Source organism: Coregonus clupeaformis, unplaced genomic scaffold (genome assembly GCF_020615455.1).
Source record: "Coregonus clupeaformis isolate EN_2021a unplaced genomic scaffold, ASM2061545v1 scaf0038, whole genome shotgun sequence".
Classification (NCBI taxonomy): Eukaryota; Metazoa; Chordata; class Actinopteri; order Salmoniformes; family Salmonidae; genus Coregonus; species Coregonus clupeaformis.
The window spans coordinates 1,085,401-1,105,326 of NW_025533493.1; the positions used below are offsets into that span (position 1 = coordinate 1,085,401).

At 44.2% G+C, this 19,926-nt stretch overlaps 1 protein-coding gene across 1 annotated transcript in view; it reads left to right on the top strand.

The window, feature by feature from the left end:
- Window positions 1–484: 484 nt before the first annotated feature.
- LOC121576877 (zinc finger C3H1 domain-containing protein-like) overlaps window positions 485–19,926 on the top strand; it is a 33,995-nt gene continuing 14,553 nt past the window's right edge. The window contains 14 exon segments of the mRNA XM_041890427.2: window positions 485–1,212; window positions 1,613–2,173; window positions 2,344–2,534; window positions 6,987–7,344; window positions 7,550–7,773; window positions 8,390–8,516; window positions 8,716–8,801; window positions 8,875–9,054; window positions 9,575–9,736; window positions 11,017–11,163; window positions 11,316–11,431; window positions 12,037–12,180; window positions 12,280–12,454; window positions 18,378–18,515. Coding sequence (XP_041746361.2) covers window positions 669–1,212; window positions 1,613–2,173; window positions 2,344–2,534; window positions 6,987–7,344; window positions 7,550–7,773; window positions 8,390–8,516; window positions 8,716–8,801; window positions 8,875–9,054; window positions 9,575–9,736; window positions 11,017–11,163; window positions 11,316–11,431; window positions 12,037–12,180; window positions 12,280–12,454; window positions 18,378–18,515 — 3,153 coding nt within the window. The 5' untranslated portion in view covers window positions 485–668.

Genomic DNA, 19,926 nt, shown 5'->3' on the forward strand with positions numbered 1-19,926 from the left:
TTAATTCCATTGCCTTACTTAGATTTGTGTGTATTGGATATATGTTGTTGTGAAATTGTTAGATATTACTTGTCAGATATTACTGCACTGTTGGAGCTATAAACACAAGCATTTCGCTACACCCGCAATAACATCTGCTTAACAAATCTGTGTGACCAATAACAATTGATTTGAATACTTTATTGAAGAATCCCCACTGTTGACCAATCACCGAAGAAGGGGCGTAGACTTCGGCTCCGAATTTCGGCTTGCCTCCAGAAAATATGTAGTGTGAGTTATCAGTCGAAGTCCAAAACAAACAAGCAGATTGTGCACGTCTTGTTTCGCTTAACAGGTTGTGCTAGTAAAGTCAGCATAGGTTATAACTGCCCTTGGAGCTCCGCCCAAGCGAGGCATTTTATTGGTTTGACGTGTTGCAAGGCGTCACTAATTTTCACCGGGTCCCCCCTCCCCCCTCAATTTCTGCCATGGAACTTCCCCAGGCTTCACACATTTTAGTCCGCCCTAAAACACACTGAAGCAGTAGCAGAAGAAGAAGAGCGTAGTTAGCGTTATGTTCTTTAACGTTGGCGTAACAACCCAATAATACATCCAATGTTGTAATTACAAACGGATGTTGTGCGTTTAAGTACTAGTCTAACTAAGGTAATACCTGATTCGACTACAAAATGGATTCAAAGTCAAGCAATCGGTCTCCGACGGAAGAAGAGGAACTCGAAGACGGAGAGATCTGCGATGATGACACCGACGAAAAGGTGCTTGTAATGCAGGATACAATTAGGCCTAGTAGTACGAGTAACACCAACTCATCACGAAATAGACGGAAATCGAATCCATCGGCGCGAAGTTTACCTCCTCTTATGTGTAGCCAGCCTACAGATTTTCGACTTTTAATGCCATACAACCGCGGACCACATTTGCACAGTCCCTTTCCCCCGAACCACAGACAGCAAAGCGGACCCGACCGGCCGCCGCCACTGGGGCCTCACTTTGACCAGAGCCCACGTTCCAGCTTCTGGGAACGAAGTCACACAGCCCTGGGTCGATTCAGGCACCGGGGGAAACCAGAAGATGACGGTCGCGGGGATTGGGGACGTGGAGGCTGGGGAGACGGATGTGGGGGAGGGAGAGAGACTGGTAGGCTTCCCCCGGGTCGTTATGGGCCCGGAGAGAATCACAGTAACAAGAAAGAATCTCCCACGAGAAACAAACGTATCCTTTGGTATTCATCTCATGTCATGGCATCTGTATGATTATAAAGTTTGTGATGCCATGTTGCTTAAGGTAAAAGCCTAACAAATGTAACAACACATTGTAACAGATTTGTCTGTTTGGATGTTGTACTAGCCTTGATTGTCATTACCATATCGCATCTAGCTAACAATGGATCTGCCATTTTGTAACATTTGATTTTACACAGTATTCCCCTCCCTGCCGTCAATGCTCAATTGATTGGTAGTATTTTGAGTTAAAAACAAAATACTCTGCTCTTGACCTGGAAATTGATTTTGGATCTAAATACATTTTGTTATTATGGTCAAAGTCTTTGTATGTAGTCTACCCATGTAATCAAACTCATTAATTGTGCATTTCCTTCACTCCATGACCTCAGAGAAGGTAATGATGGGGAGGAATCAGGTAAGAAACAAGCAGATGATGCACAACAATGCTGCCAAACCCGAGAATGGTGTTAACGAGAGCTTTGAGGATCTGCTCACCAAGTACAAACAGATTCAGCTGGAGCTGGAATGTATTAGAAAAGAAGAAAACATGGTTCTGAAGCCCAAAGAAGACCTGTCGGTTCTGAACGAGTCTGAAGTTTCTGCCAGTAATCCCCAAACCGAGCCATTACCTGACACTAACAGTATTCCAAATGACGCTGCTGCAGAGACGCCAGGCCCAGAGACGCCAGGCCCAGAGACGCCAGGCCCAGAGACGCCAGGCCCAGAGACGCCAGGCCCAGAGACGCCAGGCCCAGAGAAGCCGGAGGAGAAGAAGGTCTTTCAGGCATTCAACCTCAAACCTCTACGACAGAAACTCCTCACTCCTGCAGAAATTGATGCACTCAAAACGAAAACGGAAAAGAGAGATCCAGAGAAAGAGGACAGTGACATGGAGAGTGGAAGAGGTACAGTTGAGGAACCAGTTGCTATCCCGGCTGCTATTCCCAAAGGTGTGTAACAAAGCCACTATATAACACAATTCTGTAGCAATGGCTATGGTGGTGGTAACAAACTAAGGAAACATTGTGAAGCAGATTTGACTTGACTATAATCAATATTGTATTTTTTTTTATCAGCCACAATGTTAAGACCATGTTTGTGTTGTCTACTGACTATTTAGGAGAAGAGGAAAAGGAGGAGAAAGATGGTTTGAAGAAAGAGGTTAACAAGAAAGGGGAGAAGGACAAAATCTGTGTGTGCTGCAGCAGCAAATCTGATGACCCGAAGAAAGAGGGGGAGAAGAAGAATCCGAAAGTCGGTTGTGTGTGCTGCAGCGTGTCATCAGAGGACTCCACTCCATCCCCTATCAAGGTAGGCATCTGTTAAAATTAGGGCTGTCAGTTTACGCGTTAATAACGCGTGACATGTTTATCGGCGCACATTTTTTTGTGTTATTCGCGTCCCCATTATTACACCGCACGTTTCTGCACTGACCTTTTTAGGCGCAGTATACCACACAAACAAAGCTACAGTCAATGCTTGGGCCTTTACGTCACTGAAGACCATAACTGTGTTCGAATAGCAATACTAACATACTGTATACTACATACTTAATGAGTATACAGTGAGGGAAACAAGTATTTGATCCCCTGCTGATTTTGTACGTTTGCCCACTGACAAAGAAATGATCAGTCTATAATTTGAATGGTAGGTTTATTTGAACAGTGAGAGACAGAATAACAACAAAAAAATCCAGAAAAACGCATGTCAAAAATGTTATAAATTGATTTGCATTTTAATGAGGGAAATAAGTATTTGACCCCCTCTCAATCATAAAGATTTCTGGCTCCCAGGTGTCTTTTATACAGGTAACGAGCTGAGATTAGGAGCACACTCTTAAAGGGAGTGCTCCTAATCTCAGCTTGTTACCTGTATAAAAGACACCTGTCCACAGAAGCAATCAATCAATCAGATTCCAAACTCTCCACCATGGCCAAGACCAAAGAGCTCTCTAAGGATGTCAGGGACAAGATTGTAGACCCTACACAAGGCTGAATGGGCTACAAGACCATCGCCAACAGCTTGGTGAGAAGGTGACAACAGTTGGTGCGATTATTCGCAAATGGAAGAAACACAAAATAACTGTCAATCTCCCTCGGCCTGGGGCTCCATGCAAGATCTCACCTCGTGGAGTTGCAATGATCATGAGAACGGTGAGGAATCAGCCCAGAACTACACGGGAGGATCTTGTCAATGATCTCAAGGCAGCTGGGACCATAGTCACCAAGAAAACAATTGGTAACACACTACGCCGTGAAGGACTGAAATCCTGCAGTGCCCGCAAGGTCCCCCTGCTCAAGAAAGCACATATACATGCCCGTCTAAAGTTTGTCAATGAACATCTGAATGATTCAGAGGAGAACTGGGTGAAAGTGTTGTGGTCAGATGAGACTAAAATGGAGCTCTTTGGCATCAACTCAACTCTCCATGTTTGGAGGAGGAGGAATGCTGCCTATGACCCCAAGAACACCATCCCCACCGTCAAACATGGAGGTGGAAACATTATGCTTTGGGGGTGTTTTTCTGCTAAGGGGACAGGGCAACTTCACCGCATCAAAGGGACGATGGACGGCGCCATGTACCGTCAAATCTTGGGTGAGAACCTCCTTCCCTCAGTCAGGGCATTGAAAATGGGTCGTGGATGGGTATTCCAGCATGGCAATGACCCAAAACACACGGCCAAGGCAACAAAGGAGTGGCTCAAGAAGAACCACATTAGTCTCCAGACCTTAATCCCATAGAAAATCTGTGGAGGGAGCTGAAGGTTTGAGTTGCCAAACGTCAGCCTCAACCTTAATGACTTGGAGAAAATCTGCAAAGAGGAGTGGGACAAAATCCCTCCGGAGATGTGTGCAAACCTGGTGGCCAACTACAAGAAACGTCTGACCTCTGTGATTGCCAACAAGGGTTTTGCCACCAAGTACTAAGTCATGTTTTGCAGAGGGGTCAAATACTTATTTCCCTCATTAAAATGCAAATCAATTTATAACATTTTTGACATGCGTTTTTCTGGATTTTTGTTGTTGTTATTCTGTCTCTCACTGTTCAAATAAACCTACCATTCAAATTATAGACTGATTATGTCTTTGTCAGTGGGCAAACGTACAAAATCAGCAGGGGATCAAATACTTTTTTCCCTCACTATATACTATTAGTTCATTTTAGTATACTGTAAACGAACGGTATCGTTTCAGTTATAATAATAATATGCCATTTAGCAGACGCTTTTATCCAAAGCGACTTACAGTCATGCGTGCATACATTTTATTTTTTTGTGTGTATGGGTGGTCCCGGGGATCGAACCCACTACCTTGGCGTTACAAGCGCCGTGCTCTACCAGCGGAGCAACAGAGGACTAGGGCTTCGCTGTCTACCGGAAGTTGATGCTGTTGCTATGCAACCTCTTGCTAGCTTGTTAGCGTAACAAATGACTAGCTAGATGTTTTACGAGTTCGGGTGTGTTCATAAATTCAGTCTGGAGTGCCAGAGTGCGCTCTGGGCGTTCGTAAATCCAGAGCGTTCATAAATCCAGAGCGTGGTCAGATTGTCTGTTTGTAAATTCAGAGCATTTCGCTCTCGGAGCGTTCAGAGCGCAAACTGGACGCTCTGGCCGAGGAGTAGGGTTGATCCGAGCATTCTGACCTCACAACGGCAGTCAAGCACCCAACCTAGCTACTTCCAGACACAAATGAGGGAACACCTCACTCTGACCATTTTACTTACCCTAGCAGAGCTGGTTAGGCTGTTTTCATGTTATCCAGAGCGTTGGTGACAGTAACTGTGCTGCTGGCAACAATTTAATTACGCGTTTTTTTGCAGACGTTTACTGACACTGGCCATATTCAACGGGTGTTAAGCGTTCGTAAATTAATCAGTTATTCTGCGCTCTGACACACTCCGATGAGTGTTCTGAAATCGGAGTAGATAGCCAGAATTAACAATGTCCATTGAGAACGCACACCGACTATACGACTTAGCTAAGAATGATGTGAATAATCAAGTCAATAAACGTTGGGTAGTTAGTTAGATAGCATATAGTTAATATACTGCCTGGCAAGTTCGTTGTATTAGTAGCCAACTAACGTTAGGTAACTAGCTAACATACGGTACATACTGCTGTAATGCTATGCGGTTTGTAAGGATAGCGTAGCTAACTAATTGTCAGCCAACATAACGTGTAACTTATTTGAGAAGTCATTACTTTGCTCTACATATTCTTAACATTTGTCATTAGTTAAAGCAATACATTTGTATCCACTCTCGTCGGACTTAGGCTTTATACTTTCCATACATTTCTTAAAATCTGAAAACCTTCTGAAACCACGCCCATTTTCTGAACAATTGCATTATGGGCCCTAAAAGCACGGAAATGGTGTCCACTGCGTGTATACTTCGTATTTTGGGGAATTTAGTATATCTGGGAACATTTGACATACTATGACCAATAAGCATACTACATACTCAATTTACGTCACAAATAGTACAGTTAGTATGAGTATTTGAACACAGCTCATGTGCCTTTTGCCAAAATTATTTACATTTTACATTTTAGTCATTTAGCAGACGCTCTTACAGTTAGCGCATACATATTATTATTATTATTTTTTCATACCCCCTGTGGGAAACGAACCCACAACCCAGGCGTTGCAAATGCCATGCTCTATCTACTGAGCTACATCCCTGCCGGCCATTCCCTCCCCTACCCTGGACGACGCTGGGCCAATTGCGCGCCGCCCCATGGGTCTCCCGGTCGCGGCCGGCTACGACAGAGCCTTGATTCGAACCAGGATCTCTAGTGGCACAGCTAGCACTGCGATGCAGTGCCTTAGACCACTGCGCCACTCGGGAGACTATGACTATGTCATGTTATGCCCAGTATTACCAGAGCTGTTTTTTTCTTTCTGCCGCTGTTTGGTGCACGTCGCAGGCCGTTTTAAACTACTCCTGACAATTTGTTTTTTTTGATAACAAACAACATTTAGCTAGTTAGTCATGTTACCTAGCTAGCAACCCGATAACTTGACCACTGGTTAGGCTATGCACAAATTTGGATGGCACAAGAGAAATTCAAAAAGATTAGGCTACTCGGAGAGATGCTTAAAAATGGGCTGCAAGAGTGGGTTGTGTGGGAGTAAGTGAGAGAGAAATGGTGTGGGAGGGAGAGTGTAGGCCTATGTGTGTAAAGTTATCTGAACAGTACAGATGGTTACAGTGTTTTCATAACATTCTTGGCCAAGTTTGAAAGCTCTTTGTATCCATAGTCAGTTATTTTTTCCTATGCCTAAAGCTTTAACCATACTTAAAGCTTGGGTGTGTTGTGTGCAAGTGTTACACTTCAAAAACATTGATAAGAGGGAGTAGGCCTACTTAAACATCGGGAGCATTAATAGCTGTATGTTGACTTTTGTGTTTCCGTCACTTATCAAATCGTAGTATGTCTGTAACTCAGTACACTGATTTGTAAGTGAAAAATATTTATTTAGGGCAAATTCTGAGCAAATTCAAAAATTGTGATTAATGTCATTTACTCAATTCATTATTTTAATGGTTTGACAGCCCTAGTTAAAATGTTTTATATCAAGGCATTAGGCTTTATCTAGTTTAAAAGAGGTTTAGTCACAAATATTGACTTGAGATGTCGAAATGTCCATTGACACCAATGCACACTTGCAAATTTTTTTTATCCATTGTCAAGTTAGGCTCCAGGTCATCTGGCCATTCCCATTTAAAAATACCATTATAATTCCCCCCCCCCCCCTGCAGCCTAAAGTGAAAGGGAGTAATGAAGACGAGGAGCTGTCTGAGCTGCAGCTGCGTCTCTTGGCCTTGCAGTCAGCCAGCAGGAAGTGGCAGCAGAAAGAACAGCAGGTGATGAAGGCGGGCAAGGAGAAGATCACCAACGCCAAGCCCTCCCAGGAGAAGACCTCCAGCTCTACATCCAGTGCCAACCCAGCCGAAAGGGGCAGAGTCACCACCAGGTCTGCCTCCTCTGCTGCCTCGGAGAAGGCCAAAGCTCTGGCCAACAAGCCCCTGGAGAAGGCCAAGGCTGGGGCTAATCCTCCAGTGGAGAAGGGCAAAGCTCCGGTCAAGGGGTATCCAGGGAGGAAGATGATCAGCCCAGGTGAGGAGGGCCTTTCTGCTTTTTCAGATCCAAACTGTCCTCAATGTTGGCACCAAACGTTCCATGAAACTGACATTCTAGTCTTGGAACATTTGGTGCCAACATGGAGTTCATTAGATTTCTAAAGCTCAAACTTGAGTTTACAAAACTGCTTATGTATTGCTTTTCCCCCAAAATGTCCCCCCTCTTGGTTCCTGTCCCCCAGGCTCGGTGGCCAAGCAGGCGTTCCGGAAGCAGCAGTTGAGGACCTGGAAGCTCCAACAGCAGAGAGACCAGGAAGAGCAGCGGAGACAGGAGGAGGAGGAACGCCGCAGGAGGGAGGAAGAGATCCGCAAGATCCGGGATCTGTCCAATCAGGACGAGCAGTACAACCGCTTCATGAAGCTGGTCGGGGGGTCCAAGCCGCCACTGCCGCGCAATTGGAGCAAGGTAAGGGGAGAGAGAGGCCCTGTCCAGAAACACATCCTAGAGCCTAGCCCACGGGTGTCGAATTCACTTTGACCCGCAGCCGCATTCGGTCTTCAACGAGGTCTGGAGGGCCGCACTTAAAATGCATTATATTTCCTCGCTGGCAAAATGGCAAAATATAATCCTCTAGCCATCACTTTGGATTTTTTTTATGTTCCCTGACTGTCTAGCTTTCGTCTCGATGACTGTTAGCAAGCAGGACAGAGTGAAGAGACTATAAATGTTGGCCCATTTATAATTTTTACACATTTTCGATTTTATTTTAGTCATTTTAATGTTTAAAATCTTTTTTTTTTTTTTACTCAAACAACTCGCAGGCCAGAATGGCCTAGCCCCTACACTCTAGGCACTTCATGTAACTCCGAAAGGATTGGATATGAGTAAGTAATATGGCGGTGGCTGTACCTAGCCGTCTGATATACTTGGTGAATTCTTCACCGTATTTCTTATATCTATCCAATCGTTACAGATCTACACAAGTGGTTATGAGGCAGGGGCTAGTGATGGGGCTCTGCGTCAGAAATGTTCACTTTCCCAGATGAGAGAAAATGTTGAAATGTCTATTTGTCCCTCTCAGTCCAGAGACAGCGACCACACCAGGAAGTCTTCTGGTAAACAGGGATTGGACTCCTCAGGGAACCTCTACCAGTATGACAACTATGATGAGGTTGCCATGGATACTGACAGTGAGACCAATTCTCCTGGTGAGCAACCAGCTCACCTGCCAATGCACTCACTGCACTGTTCAACCTTTCTGAAGGTGTTATATAGAACCGATCCTGCATCGTGAAATGATTGTATGTAGGGACATGATCATCAATCCATGCCGTTTATTGTGATGTTTGACAGTCTTATTTCTGTCAGAATCTGATTGGCTAAAATTCTGTTCTTGTCTCTTTCCAGCGTCTTCTCCAGTACATGATCCATTTGAGGTCCCAGGATGTTTCACTCACATGCCTTACCCTGTGGACTCCCCTCAATACAGAATTGTACGTTCCACTCTAAACTCTAAACCATGCATCTCTTATAGGGGTAACTAAACAGCTTCCTCTTTCTTTCCAGGATTTGGGACAGCCGCGTTTCCTGTCCGTCATTCCGTCCGCGCCCCCTCCACCCTTACCCCCAATGCCCCCACCCCCGGATGAGCTGGAGCCGCCCCCCAAGCCGCCGTTCGCTGACGAGGAAGAGGAGGAGGAGATGCTGCTCAGAGAGACCTGCCTCATGTCCATGGCCAACAAGAAGGTGGTACTTCCTGCGATACAACACCAGATGGCACCACAGGAGCGCAAAGTGACATGCCCGTGTTATCTGTATTGTCAGGAGTAGAGGAGGGTAGCCTTAAGTTCCTAGTCAAACTCTAGAGCAGGGCTGCCCAATCCTCTTCCTGAAGATCTACTGTCCTGTAGGTTTTCAGTCCAACCCTAATTTAGCATATCTGATTCAGCTAGTTAAGGTCTTGTTGAGCAGCTAATAAGTAGAATCAGGTGTGTTAAATTAGGGTTGGACTGAAAACCCACAGGACAGTAGATCTCCAGGAAGACGGTTGGGCAGCCCTGCTCTAGAAAGTTAATTCAGCTCAACAGAAGATGCATATTTTTCACTCCATTAATTTACAGGTGTTGAACAATGTTAACTTATCTCGTTACCCGGCTATATGAGATGGGCAACTCAGTCATGATATTTTCCATTACTACAGCAAATAATTGTCTTTGAACAGTGGACTTGGTGAATCTGGCTTTAAAAATGTCTTCCTCCCCCTTAGGACATTACCCTTGACAGCGGCCCCCCCTCTCCCTCTCCCCTGGTCAGTCTGGTCCAGCCGGTGCCCAGGAGCAACCTGAGTGTGGTCAGCCTCAGCGCAGCACCCCAGCCACGGAGCAACAAGTTCAGCCGCGGGCATCACCACCCCAGGCTCCCACTGGTGGTAAGGATAATAATACAATGGAGATAAGACTATAGGCTAATACATAGTTCTTACTGAATTAATCAGTAAACATGTTCATCTCAACTTTTTAGTTTAATTTTAGTTCCTGTTGGCGTTCCAACCGAACCTAAACATTTAAGGAAATCATAACATAAGTGAAGGCCAGACATCTGCCCTTCCATGTGAAGAACTGCAGAGTTCCAAATAGTTAACATTCCGGTGCGGCAGGTAGCCTAGCGGTTAAGAGCGTTGGGTCAGTAACCGAAAGGTCGCTGGTTCAACTCCCCGAGCCGACTAGGTGATCATTCTGTTGATGTGCCCCTGCTCAAGGCACTTAACCCTAATTGCTCCTGTAAGTCGCTCTGGATAAGAGCGTCTGTTAAATGACTAAAATGTAAATACCTTAAACCCCACAATGTCATGAATAGCGTTCATTCTTTGACACTTTCAACCACAATATTCCGGATAGCATTCATTCTGTTCACCTATATTTCAAACACAGCCATGGAAGTATATTGAAGCAATAAGTCAGTAGATTCGCGAATGAGAGTGCTGAAAACATTGATATATATACATATTTTTGTTAATATTCTCTATTGAAAATATGCTCAACTTTATAGTCATAATTCCAAGAACTACATATTCTGCTGTTTTTGCAGCTAAATTGTGTAAAACAGGGCTTTGGAAGGCACAGGTATCATTGTCCTCAGTAACGTCGTGTCTGTCTGTCTTATGAGAACAATGACTTAGAACTCACACTGTGATTGCCATAGGCAACACTCGTGGGTCCCTGTGTGACATTACAGCAGTACATGTGTGCCCAATGACGCCTGGCCTCAGCTATGTTCCCAGAGCCTGTGAACAATAAGCTCATGTTGGACTGCATCCCAGAGCCCGTGAACAATAAGCTCATGTTGGACTGCATCCCAGAGCCCGTGAACAATAAGCTCATGTTGGACTGCATCCCAGAGCCCGTGAACAATAAGCTCATGTTGGACTGCATCCCAGAGCCCGTGAACAATAAGCTCATGTTGGACTGCATCCCAGGGCCTGTGAACAATAAGCTCATGTTGGACTGCATCCCAGGGCCTGTATTCACAAAGCGTCCGAGTAGGAGGGCTGATCTAGGATCAGTTTTGCATTTCAGATCCAAATGAATAAGACTGGATCTGATCGTAAATTGGCACTCCCACTTTGAGATGAATTGATTTGGCGTTGTGAAGTCAGTGCCCATTCCTCACAATGGCCCATTCAATTCATACATTTTATTGTTCCCCCAGCTCCCGCGGCACAAGGCGGTGGTAGTACATCTCAACGGTTCAGACGACAGTGACTCAGACATGGAGGCCTGCAGCAGCTCTACACAGACACAGTTTGTCTTTGGAGGCCTGGAGTTCATGATCAAGGAGGCCCGCAGGACTGCAGAGGTACGTGCGTGAGTGTGGCCGAACAGTTTAGCCTCCAGGACCTCATCTCAATTTTATATGTGAATGGCAGAATTATAATTTGAGATGTGTGCTAATTGTATGTGATTTGAGGGGACGGGCTGTTAATGCGTTTTCTTTCTCTGAACTTCTAGGCAGCAAAAGCCAAACCGACATCAGGATCTGAGGAGAACGATCCAGTCAGAACCCCTGAGGCTTTACCTGATGCAAAGAAGGCTGAGTATCGTCTGCTGAAAGAAGAAATAGCCAGGTATGGATTTCAGAGGATGGTCTGACATAGTGACATAGTTTTTCTACCCAGGCACTATCTATGGATATAACCATTCATTAACAAGCATAGCTATATTAAAGGCACCAAAGTGAGGAAGGAGATTCCTTTAAGATGTGAATGGCGGCACACTATAGACTACAAATGGTCCTTTTTATTAATTAGCCCCCTGGTCTTGGAATTCCCTCCAAGCCAACCTAAAACAGGACCTGGTGTCCCTGGAGGAGTTCAAAGGACAAATAGATAAACAGGTTGTTGAGACATGTAGTTGTTTCTAGTTGTCAATAGTTTGCGTTGCCTTATGTAAGGAAGCATCTTTTCCTTCACTCACATGCCTGCACGCACACACACATCCGCTGTTTGTTTGCTGTTGTATTTGGGCTGTTGCCAGTGTCTTCTGTCTGTGTTATCTGTTTAATCTTTGTTTTTATTTATTTTTTATCCCGGCCCTAGTCCTCACAGGGGGCCTGTTGCCAGGCCGTCATTGTAAATAAGAATTTGTTCTTAATTGACTAGCCTGGTTAAATAAAGTTTAAAATAAAAACACTGATACATTTCTCACTGTTTTATTTGTTGACTAACTGCAGTAGGGAGAAACAGAAGGTTCTGATGGACCACAGTCCCCGAGCTGTGTCCTCTCCTGCAGGCTCTGATCCCGATGTGGACTTTGCTGCCAAGGCAGCGGCCAAGCTACAGCTGACCGAGGCAGAGACCAACCTGACCAAACACAGGTGAGGCCCCCAAACACATTGGTATTTTCAGTAATTGTCTCACATTAGGGAATTACTTGGACTTATGGTTTCCCCTCTCTCCCTTCCCCCTCCTCCCAGAAACCTGCTCCTGAAGGATGACAACATTCTGAGGCAGCTCTTACAGCAGGAGCAGAAGAAGAAGGAGGTGTTGAAGGCAGCTGAGGCCAAGGTGGCCAAGCTCAAAGAACAGCTCCTGGCCTCAGAGAAGATCGTCAGCGCCAACAAGACACTCCTCAACAGGCTCCAGGAACAGGTGTGTGATCAGTTAGGAAGGAACCCAGGGGAAATTAAACTAAAAGGGAATGAAGTGTGAAGTAAACTCCTAGCTGAGAGCAATGAGTCGGATGGCTGAGGGTTTTACTCAGTGGAATAGGAATTGTTTCTACTGGGAATGTTGGGAAAATGCCAAGCTAAAGGATACGGCACACTTCATTCAATTCTCCTTTCCGTGTATATAGCAGGTGTGGTCACGCCTCCTCCTTGGAGAGCTACGGGGTGAGCTGTCTTTCACTCTCAACACACCTGATTCAGCTAATCAAATCAAATCAAATGTTATTTGTCACATACACGTGTTTAGCAGATGGTATAGTGGGTGTAGCGAAATGCTTGTGCTTCTAGCTACGACAGTGCAGTAATATATAACAATTTCACAACATATACCCAATACACACAAAACTATTAAGGAATGGGATTTAAGAATATATATATATATATATATACAGTCATGGCCAAAATTGTTGGCACCCCTGAAATTTTTCCAGAAAATGAAGTATTTCTCACAGAAAAGTATTGAAATTACACATGTTTTGCTATGCACATGTTTATTTCCTTTGTGTGTATTGGAATAACACAAAAAAAACAGGAAAAAAGCAAATTTGACATAATTTCACACAAAACTAAAAAAATGGGCCGGACAAAGTTATTGGCACCCTTTCAAAATTGTGGATAAATAAGTTTGTTCCAAGCATGTGATGCTCCTTTAAACTCACCTGGGGCAAGTAACAGGTGTGGGCAATCTAAAAAGCACACCTGAAAGCAGATAAAAAGGAGAGAAGTTGACTCAGTCTTTGCATTGTGTTTCTGTGTGTGCCACACTAAGCATGGAGAACAGAAAGAGGAAAAGAGAACTGTCTGAGGACTTGAGAACCAAAATTGTGGAAAAATATCAACAATCTCAAGGTTACAAGTCCATCTCCAGAGATCTAGATGTTCCTTTGTCCACAGTGCGCAACATGATCAAGAAGTTTGCAACCCATGGCACTGTAGCTAATCTCCCTGGACGTGGACGGAAGAGAAAAATTGATGAAAGGTTGCAACGCAGGATAGTCCGGATGGTGGATAAGCAGCCCCAAACAAGTTCCAAAGAAATTCAAGCTGTCCTGCAGGCTCAGGGTGCATCAGTGTCAGCGCGAACTATACGTCGAAATTTGAATGAAATGAAACGCTATGGCAGGAGACCCAGGAGGACCCCACTGCTGACACAGAGACATAAAAAAGCAAGACTACAGTTTGCCAAAATGTACATGAGTAAGCCAAATTCCTTCTGGGAGAACGTCTTATGGACAGATGAGACCAAGATAGAGCTTTTTGGTAAAGCACATCGTTCTACTGTTTACCGAAAATGTAATGAAGCCTTCAAAGAAAAGAACACAGTACCTACAGTCAAATATGGTGGAGGTTCAAAGATGTTTTGGGGTTGTTTTGCTGCCTCTGGCACTGGGTGCCTTGACTGTGTGCAAGGCATCATGAAATCTGAGGATTACCAAAGGATTTTGGGTCGCAATGTAGGGCCCAGTGTCAGAAAGCTGGGTTTGCGTCCGAGATCATGGGTCTTCCAGCAGGACAATGACCCCAAACATACTTCAAAAAGCACCCAGAAATGGATGGCAACAAAGCGCTGGAGAGTTCTGAAGTGGCCAGCAATGAGTCCAGATCTTAATCCCATTGAACACCTGTGGAGAGATCTTAAAATTGCTGTTGGGAAAAGGCACCCATCCAATATGAGAGACCTGGAGCAGTTTGCAAAAGAAGAGTGGTCCAAAATTCCGGGTGAGAGGTGTAAGAAGCTTATTGATGGTTATAGGAAGCGACTGATTTCAGTTATTTTTTCCAAAGGGTGTGCAACTAAATATTAAGTTAAGGGTGCCAATCATTTTGTCCGGCCCATTTTTTGAGTTTTGTGTGAAATTATGTCAAATTTGCTTTTTTCCTGTTTTTTTTTGTGTTATTCCAATACACACAAAGGAAATAAACATGTGCATAGCAAAACATGTGTAATTTCAATACTTTTCTGTGAGAAATACTTCATTTTCTGGAAAAATTTCAGGGGTGCCAACAATTTTGGCCATGACTGTATATATATATACATACATACATATACGGACAAGCAATTACAGAGCGGCATGGACTAAGATACAGTAGAATATTATAGAATAGAATGCAGTATATACAGTTGAAGTCGGAGGTTTACATACACTTAGGTTGGAGTCATTAAAACTCGTTTTTCAACCACTCCACACATTTCTTGTTAACAAACTATAGTTTTGGCAAGTCGGTTTGGACATCTGTTTTGTGCATGACACAAGTAATTTTTCCAACAATTGATTACAGACTGATTATTTCACTTCTAATTCACTGTATCACAATTCCAGTGGGTCAGAAGTTTACATACACTAAGTTGACTGTGCCTTTAAACAGCTTGGAAAATTCCAGAAAATGATGTCATGGCTTTAGAAGCTTCGGATAGGCTAATTGACATCATTTGAGTCAATTGGAGGTGTACCTGTGGATGTATTTCAAGTCCTACCTTCAAACTCAGTGCCTCTTTCCTTGACATCATGGGAAAATCAAAAGAAATCAGCCAAGACCTCAGAAAAAATATTGTAGACCTCCACAAGTCTGGTTTATACTTGGGAGCAATTTCCAAATGCCTGAAGGTACCACGTTCATCTGAACAAACAATAGTACGCAAGTATAAACACCATGGGACCACGCAGCCGTCATACCGCTCAGGAAGGAGATGCGTTCTGTCTCCTAGAGATTAACGTACTTTGGTGTGAAAAGTGCAAATCAATCCCAGAACAACAGCAAAGGACCTTGTGAAGATGCTGGAGGAAACGGGTACAAAAGTATCTATATCCACAGTAAAACGAGTCCGAAATCGACATAACCTGAAAGGCAGCTCAGCAAGGAAGAAGCCACTGCTCCAAAACCGCCATAAAAAAGCCAGACTACAGTTTGCAACTACACATGGGGACAAAGATCATACTTTTTGGAGAAATGACCTCTGGTCTGATGAAACAAAAATAGAACTGTTTGGCCATAATGACCATCATTATGTTTGGAGGAAAAAGGGGGTTGCTTGCAAGCCGAAGAACACCATCCCAACCGTGAAGCACGGGGGTGGCAGCATCATGCTGTGGGGGTGCTTTGCTGCAGGAGGGACTGGTGCACTTCACAAACTAGATGGCATCATGAGGAAGGAAAATTATGTGGATATATTGAAGCAACATCTCAAGACATCAGTCAGGAAGTTAAAGCTTGGTCGCAAATGGGTCTTCCAAATGGACAATGACCCCAAGCATACTTCCAAAGTTGTGGCAAAATGGCTTAAGGACAACAAAGTCAAGGTATTGGAGTGGCCATCACAAAGCCCTAACCTCGATCCTATAGAAAATTGGTGGGCAGAACTGAAAAGGCGTGTGTGAGCAAGGAGGCCTACAGACCTGGCTCAGTTACACCAGCTCTGTCAGGAGGAATGGGCCAAAATTCACCCAACTTATTGTGGGAAGCTTGTGGAAGGCTACCCAAAACGTTTGACCCAATTTAAACAATTTAAAGCAAATGCTACCAAATACTAATTGAGTGTATGTAAACTTCTGACCCCTGGAGAAAAAATAAAAGTGAAATAAATATTCTCTCTATAATTGTATTTAATTTTAAAATAAAGTGGTGATCCTAACTGACCTAAGACAGGGAATTTTTTACTAGGATTAAATGTAAGGAATTGTGAAAAACTGATTTAAATGTATTTGGCTAATGTGTATGTAAACTTCCGACTTCAACTGTACATATGAGATGAGTAGTGCAAGATATGTAAACATTATTAAAGTGACTAGTGTTCCTAATCAAGGTTCTGATGAGAGGGGAAAAAATAAGTATTATTGCAGTTATCATACTTGTCGTTATGTTTTAGCTCTCATATCTGTCATTTACACTGATGATACCAAACATTAGGAACACCTTCCTAATATTGAGTTGCACCCCCCTTTTGCCCTCAGAACAGCCTCAATTCGTCAGGGCATGGACTCTACAAGGTGTCGAAAGCGTTCCACAGGGATGCTGGCCCATGTTGACTCCAATGCTTCCCACAGTTGTCAAGTTGGCTGGATGTCCTTTGGGTGGTGGACCATTCTTGATACACACAGGAAACTGTTGAGTGTGAAAAACCCAGCAGTGTTGCAGTTTTTGACACACTCAAACCGGTGCGTGTCAAGAACCAGTGCGTCACCTACTACCGTACCATGTTCAAAGGCACTTACAGTGCCTTCGGAAAGTATTCAGACCCCTTGACTTTTTCCACATTTTGTTACGTTACAGCCTTATTCTAAAATGGATTAAATAAATAAAAATCCTCTGCAATCTACACACACTACCCCATAATGACAAAATGAGAACAGGTTGAGTCCATCTGTACATTCAATTGCTTGGACATTATTTGGAAAGGGACACACCTCTCTATATAAGGTCCCACAGTTGACAGTGCATGTCAGAGCAAAAACCAAGCCATGAGGTCGAAGGAATTGTCCGTAGAGCTCCGAGGCAGGATTATGTCGAGGCACAGATCTGGGGAAGGGTACCAAAAAATGTCTGCAGCATTGAAGGTCCCCAAGAACGCAGTGGCCTACATCATTCTTAAATGGAAGAAGTTTGGAACCACCAAGACTCTTCCTAGAGCTGGCTGCCCGTCCAAACCGAGCAATCGGGGGAGAAGGGCCTTGGTCGGGAGGTGACCAAGAACCCAATGGTCACTCTGACAGAGCTCTTCCAGAAGGACAACCATCTCTGCAGCACTCCACCAATCAGGCCTTTATGGTAGTGGCCAGACGGAAGCCACCCCTCTGTAAAAGGCACATGACAGCCCGCTTGGAGTTGGCCAAAAGGCACCTAAAGACTCTCAGACCATGAGAAACAAGATTCTACGGTCTGATGAAACCAAGATTGAACTCGTTACGTTTGGAGCAAACCTGGCACCATTCCTACGGTGAAGCATAGTGGTGGCAGCATCATGCTGTGGGGATGTTTTTCAGTGGTAGGGACTGGGAGAATAGTCAGGATCGAGGCAAAGATGAACAGAGCAAAGTACAGAGATCCTTGATGAAAACCTGCTCCAGATCGGTGGTTCACCTTCCAACAGGACAACGACCCTAAGCACACAGCTAAGACAACGCAGAAGTGGCTTCGGGACAGGTCTCTGAATGTCCTTGAGTGGCCCAGCCAGAGCCTGGACTTGAACCCGATCGAACAGCTCTGGAGAGACCTGAAAATAGCTGTGCAGAGACGCTCCCCAACCAACCTGACAGAGCTTGAGAGGATCTGCAGAGAGGAAAGGGAGAAACTCCCCAAATACAGGTGTGACAAGCTTGTAGCTTCATACCCAAGAAGAATCGAGGCTGTAATCGCTGCCAAAGGTGCTTCAACAAAGTACTGATTAAAGGGTCTGAATACTTATGTAAATATGATAATTCTATATTTTTATAAATTAGCAAACATTTCTAAAAAACTGTTTTTGCTTTGTCATTATGGGGTATTGTGTGTGTGTGTATATTTTTTTTTTTTGGGGGGATTTAATCAATTTTAGAATAAGGCTGTAACCTAACAATGTGGAAAAAGTCCAGGGGTCTGAATACTTTCCGAAGGCACTGTCAATATTTTGTCTTGCCCATTCACTCTCTGAATGGCACACACACACAATCCATGTCTCAATTGTCTCAAGGCTTAAAAATCCTTCTAAATCCAGTCTCCTCCCCTTCATCTACACTGATTTTGAAGTGGATTTAACAAGTGACATCAATAAGGGATGATAGCTTTCACCTGGATTCACCTGGTCAGTCTGTCATGGAAAGAGCAGGTGTTCTTAATGTTTTGTGTACTCCATGTATGTTCCCACCCTATAGATTCATCGTGTTCAGCTCCGTGTGTCAGTGAAGAAGAACCACAGCTTGAAGCTACAGAAGGAGCTGGTTCAAGCCCAGGCTGCCGCAGGCAGAGAGCCAGGGGGTCAGAAACAACGCACGGAAGTCAGCCACCCCTCGGTGAGCACCACAACGTACCGACCCACACTATACTATTCCGGAGCCCGTACTTGTTGTTTGAAAGAACATATACAGTGGGGAAAAAAAGTATTTAGTCAGCCACCAATTGTGCAAGTTCTCCCACTTAAAAAGATGAGAGAGGCCTTTAATTTTCATCATAGGTACAGGTCAACTATGACAGACAAAATGAGAAAAGAAAATCCAGAAAATCACATTGTATGATTTTTAATGAATGTATTTGCAAATTATGGTGGAAAATAAGTATTTGGTCAATAACAAAAGTTTCTCAATACTTTGTTATATACCCTTTGTTGGCAATGACACAGGTCAAACGTTTTCTGTAAGTCTTCAAGGTTTTCACACACTGTTGCTGGTATTTTGGCCCATTCCTCCATGCAGATCTCCTTTAGAGCAGTGATGTTTTGGGGCTGTCACTGGGCAACACGGACTTTCAACTCCCTCCAAAGATTTTCTATGGGGTTGAGATCTGGAGACTGACTAGGCCACTCCAGGAACTTGAAATGCTTCTTACGAAGCCACTCCTTCGTTGCCCAGGCGGTGTGTTTGGGATCATTTTCATACTGAAAGACCCAGCCACGTTTAATCTTCAATGCCCTTGCTGATGGAAGGAGGGTTTCACTCAAAATCTCACGATACATGGCCCCATTCATTCTTTCCTTTACACAGATCAGTTGTCCTGGTCCCTTTGCAGAAAAACAGCCCCAAAGCATGATATTTCCACCCCCATGCTTCACAGTAGGTATGGTGTTCTTTGGATGCAACTCAGCATTCTTTGTCCTCCAAACACGACGAGTTGAGTTTTTACCAAAAAGTTATATTTTGGTTTCATCTTACCACATGACATTCTCCCAATCCTCTTCTGGATCATCCAAATGCACTCTAGCAAACTTCAGACGGGCCTGGACATGTACTGGCTTAAGCAGGGGGACACGTCTGTCACTGCAGGATTTGAGTCCCTGGTGGCGTAGTGTGTTACTGATGGTAGGCTTTGTTACTTTGGTCCCAGCTCTCTGCAGTTCATTCACTAGGTCCCCCCGTGTGGTTCTGGGATTTTTGCTCACCGTTCTTGTGATCATTTTGACCCCACGGGGTGAGATCTTGCGTGGAGCCCCAGATCGAGGGAGATTATCAGTGGTCTTGTATGTCTTCCATTTCCTAATAATTGCTCCCATAGTTGATTTCTTCAAACCAAGCTGCTTACCTATTGCAGATTCAATCTTCCCAGACTGGTGCAGGTCTACAATTCTGTCCTTTGACAGCTCTTTGGTCTTGGCCATAGTGGAGTTTGGAGTGTGACTGTTTGAGGTTGTGGACAGGTGTCTTTTATACTGATAACAAGTTCAAACAGGTGCCATTAATACAGGTAACGAGTGGAGGACAGAGGAGCCTC